A 7,322-nucleotide genomic window follows, 5' to 3' on the forward strand; every position below is an offset into this window, starting at 1 on the left:
CTCATTCTAGCATTAGTTCTCCTATTGAGCAAACTAGAACAGGCAGCATCTCTGTATCTGCTTTCTTCCCTTCTGATCTTTCAGGTTTTTGATTATTGAGGATTATCTATTCTTCCATGTTATGTATGAGACAAACCTTAACATTACCTTAGTGAGAATCTGAGTGAAGGGTTTTCCTTTGTACTGATTTAATTGTAATTAGAGGCATGTAATTGCTGTGTTTTTCTTGTCTCCTTAAATTAAACCTTGCCTATAACACACTTAAGGAAGTTCCTCTGGCACTATACAGAACCCTGCACTGCAGCCCATTAAGTGATGATAGACTGTTGCCTTTCAGATGCTACATCACTTTGGCTCAAGCTTTAGGCATGAACATGGGTGGAGCACCTGTGGGACCTGCAGGAACTGGAAAAACTGAAACGATCAAAGACATGGGACGGTGCCTTGGAAAGTATGTTGTAGTCTTCAACTGCTCAGACCAGATGGATTTCCGAGGACTTGGGAGGATCTTCAAAGGTAAGATGTGGACCAAAGGTAAGATGGCCAAAAAGGTCAATGGTATCCTGAGGTGCATTAAGTACAATGTAACTAACTGGTCAAAAGAAGGGATTGTCCCACTATATTGAGCATTGCAGTGGCCTTACCTGAAGTACTGTGTGCAGTTTTGGGGTCAACGATGTGAGAAGGAGTGGGACTTGATCCTCATGAGTCCTTTACAACTCAGGATGTTCTGTGATTGTATGATTCTATGGACTATGTGAAAGTTAAAAATGCAAAAAGAATATCTTTGTAAAACAAGATCAACGCATAATCAGCAGGTAGTTTTCAGCCTTTTAATAAAAGCAGGCTATGAATATCTTGTTATGAATGCAAAATACATTTGCAACGCTGTCTCCAAGAAGTAGAAATGTCTGAAAACATAAGACAGTTTATGAAAGGATGGAAAAAGGCACTTAAAATAATGAAGGAGAACTGTCAGTACGAAAACAAAAAGCTGTCACATTTATTGCTGAACTCGTAGAATGTGTTGGAATCTGATTTCAGTTGTTTGTCTCTTTCAAATGTTAAAGTTCTTATTAGTTGAAGCTAATGAGTAGCACTATATGTGTTAAAACCAACTGGCACAGCTCACTGAAGTTAGATACAGATGATATTTTTTTTTAGGCACTTGAAATTCATACCTGTTAGTCATGGCAGTTGTCAAATTAGAGATGAAGTGGAAGTCTTTGACTCTTGTATTGTTGCAAGTGATTCTGTTGATGATTTTTCTTTCTTGTTGTCCCTTAACTATTTGAGGAAGAATGCAGTTCTGGCACAGACTGACCTCTGACTTCTTTCCAGGTGAAAGCAACTTCATTGTTCATTTTATTGTGGAGTGAGCTGTTGACAACCCATCATATTTTCATGGACTTATTGTAGGGATTTAGGGGTAGGGAGGAAGAGGAAAACATTCAAGGTACTGAGAGTAGGAGCAGTAATCAAAAGATTTAGTATCCCAAGTAAGCTTGAGGACTTCGGGAATGTTGTGAATTCTTGCTTGTAAAAGTATTAAACTCTACTCCTTGTCCCTTTCCCAACCCTCAAATATAAACTTTTTTTTTTTTTTTTTTTCCCCCCCCCTGAGGTAAATTAACCTGATTTTTGGCTTATGAATTGCACCAAAAATGAGGTAACATCATAGTGGTCAGATGCTTAGTTGCTTTTCTCTTTGAAGGTCTTGCTCAGTCTGGCTCCTGGGGTTGCTTTGATGAGTTCAATCGTATTGATTTACCAGTACTATCAGTAGCTGCACAGCAAATTTCAGTTGTGTTGACATGTAAGAAGGAACGTAAAAAAAGCTTTCTTTTTACTGATGGAGATAATGTGGAAATGAACCCAGAATTTGGCATTTTTCTTACTATGGTAGGTATTTAGTAGGTTTCTAGTATGCTGATGCTGACTGTACAGTAATTGCTTTAACCTAGCATGTTAAATGTACTTTCTAACTCTTGTGTTCCTCATCTCTTAGAACTTGCTGACAGTTTGAGAACATTGAGCGTTACTATAAAAGCAGTTTACAGGGTCTTGTTGCAATGGCAGCAAACACACACAATTAACAAATGCAGCCAGGATTGTAAATACATGTTGTTATCTCAATGTCAGATTTCTTCTGTGTGCTACATTCTGGTTTCCAACGTATATTTTAGCTACAAGTACAGAAAAGTGGCCGTAGGGATACAGGTAGAAGGACCCAGTAAGAACTGGACCTGTAAGACAAATACAGATTTAAAGTGTTTAAGTGGAACATTTTTCATACCAAGGTTGGGTATACTCCAGGATGTAAGGGAGGCTAAAACTCTGTAGAGATATGGTGGTAAATCTGCATGGCAATTAATTTTTACATGTGATTTAAAGCCAAAAAGCTTTGTTTGTCTAACCAGATTAGACATTGCTTTGCCGATTCTTCTGCTTGTGCAAGGTAGGGCTGAGGTCAAAGCCTGTTCTTCTCTCCAGAATCCAGGCTATGCTGGGCGGCAGGAACTTCCGGAAAACTTGAAGATCAACTTCCGCTCAGTGGCCATGATGGTTCCTGACCGTCAAATCATAATTCGTGTCAAACTGGCTAGTTGTGGCTTCGTTGCTAATGCTGTATTGGCAAGGAAATTCTTTACACTGTACAAGCTGTGTGAAGAACAACTGTCAAAGCAGGTGATTATTTTCATATGAGGAAAATTTTCTTAGGGAAAAACTGTATGTGATGTCTTAAATTATTAGAATCTTTGTGAAGAAAATAGAAAAGTCCATAGTTCGCTAGGGAAGCTGAGTGACACCTGCAGTTTAGTAGTGCGACCCTCTGCTGTCCTGGAGGATTAACTTCTGCTATCTGTACAAGAATGGGACTGTCATTCAGAACACTGCTTATTATTAAGATTTAGCTTTAATGAACGATGATGATTGAGGCAAATAAAGGGCTTATGTATTTCTTTATTTTCTAGAGTGGATTGAGAGGAATTTGTTTTGTGCTGCCTGTGCTTGTTTAGAGGTTTCTCAAATAAAGTCAATTTCCACAGTCCACAGAGAATTCAACATAATCCTGCTAGTTTATTTCTTAATAGTCCTTGGGAACCTTATCTTGGTTCAAAGACTTGTGATTACATTTCTTTTTTCTGTCACACCTTACACTGTAGTAGATGGTAGCAGACGTGGGGAACAAAGTCATCCATAGTCACACAGCCAAAGACTAGTTGTTGGAGTTTAGGAGGCATTTATGTCATATGTACCACTTCTCGTAGAAATCCATCTCTTAAATGATGAATTAGAATTGTTTCATCCTTGTTAACTTGGGGAAAATTTTCCTGAATTTTGCATATCTTCTAGGTGCATTATGACTTTGGCTTACGGAATATATTGTCAGTGCTCCGTACATTAGGAGCAGCAAAAAGAGCAAATCCCACAGATACTGAATCTACCATTGTCATGCGTGTGCTGAGAGACATGAACCTCTCCAAACTAGTAAGTTCTGAGGGCCTGATAAATTAAATATACTGCACTTCGGTGCTATGTGTGATTTTTGGAAACATAATTTAAATCTGATGTGATCACTGGAAGATTGGATGTGGCCTTTACACCTGCCCAGGTTCAACCACAACACCTTGAATTATTTTGATTTTTTTTTTTACATATTTCCCCTGAAATAATTTGATATTCATAGTAATTAGTATCATCTTCTCTGTCCTGAGTAGCTAACAATACCTCAATACCTTTTCTGTTGCTTTGATACTTATCTCCTGTATGCTCCTTGCTCCCTTTTTTTTTTTTTTTTTTTACACCTTTGATAAGTAACTTTCTATTTGTATAAACGTTATTGGTATAATCTACTTAGATCAATTTAGTCTGTATGTTAGTGGTTTATTTTCAATAACTTTTGATTATTGGAAGCATCATGTGATGATCTTCTGCTGCGTCCTGCTAGGGTGTTCAGCACCTAAAGGATCACTATAAATGGTACCTTATGTTTTCAGAATTTTTCTCAGCTTTGCATGAGTTAGAGATTGTGTTTTAAGATGCTAGAGTAACTAAAATAGGTTTTAATCTGTGAGGTTTATTTTCCCTGATTTTCACTAGATTGATGAAGATGAACCTTTATTCTTGAGTCTAATTGAAGATCTGTTTCCAGAGGTCCAGCTTGATAAAGTAGGCTATCCTGAGCTGGAAGCTGCCATTGACAAACGGGTAATGTTTCTCTTGATCTGTGCTGCTGTGGCATAACTATCATAATGTGACATCTAAGAAAATTATTGGTAGTGGATCTGCCCAGCTGATGGTATGTTTTACTATTCAGAGGAAGAGTAAGCTTTCCCATAATTCTTTACCATTAGGATATTATTATTAACCTTATTCTTGCAGATGTCACTGAATCATGATTGTGCTGTCCTGTGGTTTTCTTATGAGTCATTTGTGGTGACCAGTTTGAAAAACACGTGTATGTATGCTTGCCTTATATGACTCAGCATTTAATATTTGTATAAAATCTAACAATTGGAACATGAGCTTGAGAAAAAATTTTCCTAAAATGGCATTTCCTCTGTTTCATCTCCTGTTAGATGTTTTGGAACATTCCATAGGGCCAGCTTATGAATGTGAGTGGGATATAGAAGGCTAATGAAGTATGTATACTTAAATGAAAGCCTCTGTTAAACTTTCCTCCAGATCTTCAATAATTCCTCAGATAATTATCTAATAGAGAAATAAAATAAAATAAAAAAAAAAAAGTAAAAAAAAAAAAAAAATGAAAAAATTGAAAATCAGAATTGTATTTCTGGAGAACATGAGTATATAACTTTTCATTTACCTATATTTAATATGATTAGAAACAAGTAAAGAGGTCTGCTTCTGGATTTTCTAACAAGAAAGAATTTAATCACCAGCTAGAGTTTATAAAACTTTTTTTTTTCCTGTAGTTTATACAATTAGCTTTAATAAAGGACTAACAAATTAAGCTTTTATTAAGAGAAAATATAAAGAACTTGAATCTCATGCTTTGAATTGTCATTTTGCTAATAAATTAAAAAGACATCTTAAAAACATGGTCTTCCTAGCTTTACTGTTGGTCATCTGTGAAGCCAGATACAGAAAGCGTCAACGCTTTTAACAATAAGCCATTATCACTTGCTTGTAAGTAGGGTGTAATGTCAGCCCATAGTGAAGCAGCATTGGAAACTTGAAGAGCTTTAGGCAATATGATTATCTGACGTAAAACAAGATTTATCAAAAGTTGAGATCTAGGGATCTCATGGTGCCTTTTTTTGCGTTATGATAGTGTTCAGAAATTTTGTTATCTTATATTGGCATATTTTCCTTGTATTGTTAAACTTTAAAATCTGGAGAAAAAGAAATGGTGAGCTGTCTTGTTTGTCTTGAAAGGGAATCAAGATTTCATTGAGCAGAACTCTTTGCTCTATTTTCAGAGCTATAATGACAAAGCTACAATGAAAACAGCTAGGTTAGGACAGAATCAAGTTCAAGAGGACTGTTATTATGGAAGAGAGACAGGAGTTTTTGAGAAAATAACATTATAAAGAAATAGTCGTAACTTGAATTAAAGTGGTTTTCTATGTTTATACATTGTGACAGGTTCACCCCAGCTGGCAGCTAAGCCAAAACCCAGTCACTTGCCCACCTTCCTTCAGTGGTTTGGGAGAGAGATTTGGAAGTGGGAAAGAGAGGGAAGAAAAGCTCATGGGTTTACATTGGGGCTGTTTACTAAATAAAAAAAAGAAAAAGAAATAAGTGACACAAAAGCAATCACTCAGCACAGCAGACAGATGTCCAGCCAGTCTCTGAGTAGTGACTACTTTGGAGAAACTTCCCCTTAGTTTTATCACTGAGCATGATGTTATCACTGCAGGTGGGTTGGCCTAGATAACCTTTAAAGGTCCCTTCCAACCCAAGCTATTCTGTGCCATGGAATATCCCTGTGGTCAGTTGGAGTTAGCTGTCCCAGCTGTGTTCCTCCCAGCCTACCTGCTGATGGGGCAGTATGAGAAATAGAAGTGGCCTTGATGCTGTGCAAAAACACTTTAGCAACACCCAAAATGCTGGTGTGTAATCAACACTGTTTTGATCATAAATCTAAAACATGGCATCATATGGGCTACATCCCAACCGGACCAAATACATACATACAACTGTTAACAGAGTATCTTTAGAGAACATGTCAAGACTGCTTGTGAACACATTTTTGAAATGGAGAGTATCTAGTCTACAAGACTGTTATAAATGTTAAGAAAAGATAAGTCTCCATGGATGGTAATAGGCTAGAGTGAAGGAAGAGCTAATATGACCATCTTGCTTTATATGAAGAAAGAAATCAGTTCAGATATGCTTTGTGAGTGCATCACTGGATTTCAGATACATTGCTGTATATATGTGGTATTTGGAAACAAGTCAGAAAGCTATATTCTATACTGGAAAGAAAGGCAACTTGACTGGTTTGATGTCAACCACAAGAGCTGTTAAGATGGAAAGGATAACAGAATTTTATTATGTATTCATACAAATGGTGACCCTGATGTCTTTGTTGTACTTTGCAAACTCCATTGCTTTAACAGTGGTGTTCTTCATGGTGATGAGGTGACAGCATGTACTTCATGGTTGCTGTTGATGAATTCATCTTGTGCTTCTTTCTCAGCTTCCTTGCAGAGCAAGATAAATAAGTGGAACTGATGTGGCCTTCAATATGTGATCAATATAGCTAGTGGTAGTGCCAGTTCCATGTTTCTACCTGAATGCATAACAGTAATTGTAAAAACTGAGATCTGTCTTATCAGTAAAATGTTAGTTAGTATGTTTCTGTGATTTTTTTGGAATATAATTTAAAACCATAAATTGTTCTTGAGTTAAAATATGAACATTATTTTGAGAGCTTCAGTTTCTTTTGACTATCAAAAACATATAGTATGCTGTGAATTCTTAAGAAATAGTTCTAGCTTTTCTCTACTGGCCAAAGTCTTTCTTGTTCAATTCACTTTCACAAGCGACAGCAGTACCATTACAGTAAATTAACTTCTTTAAGCTTGGAACTAGTGAAAGGTAGTGAACAAGCATATGATAATTTATTCTGTAACATCATCTTTTATTGGAAGGATAATATTAAGAATTTACTCAAAGGTCTGTATGTACACTGAGAAATATTTATAAAAAGTTTTACAGAAAAACTCTTGGCTATTGTAAGCATATAAAAACACAAGTCATCATCATCATAAAAAGGCAACTGCTCTGAGAGGCAGGTGAAAATGCTGTGTGGCTGTGGAAGACATAGTTAGAAAGAGGGGTTCTCAAAT

General features: G+C 36.5%; 1 protein-coding gene across 1 annotated transcript in view; it reads left to right on the forward strand.

Annotated features, from left to right (window-relative positions):
• Positions 1-368: 368 nt before the first annotated feature.
• LOC103771533 (dynein heavy chain 5, axonemal-like) overlaps positions 369-7,322 on the forward strand; it is a gene marked incomplete at its 3' end in the record, with an annotated part of 22,082 nt that continues 15,128 nt past the window's right edge. Inside the window, exons 1-5 of the mRNA XM_008938835.1 lie at positions 369-516; positions 1,715-1,902; positions 2,494-2,688; positions 3,358-3,492; positions 4,105-4,212. Of these exons, the coding sequence (XP_008937083.1) occupies positions 369-516; positions 1,715-1,902; positions 2,494-2,688; positions 3,358-3,492; positions 4,105-4,212 (774 nt within the window). The remainder of the gene's footprint in view (positions 517-1,714; positions 1,903-2,493; positions 2,689-3,357; positions 3,493-4,104; positions 4,213-7,322) is intronic.

The sequence above is a fragment of the Merops nubicus genome, unplaced genomic scaffold (genome assembly GCF_000691845.1).
Source record: "Merops nubicus isolate BGI_N331 unplaced genomic scaffold, ASM69184v1 scaffold22024, whole genome shotgun sequence".
In the NCBI taxonomy this organism is placed as follows: domain Eukaryota; kingdom Metazoa; phylum Chordata; class Aves; order Coraciiformes; family Meropidae; genus Merops; species Merops nubicus.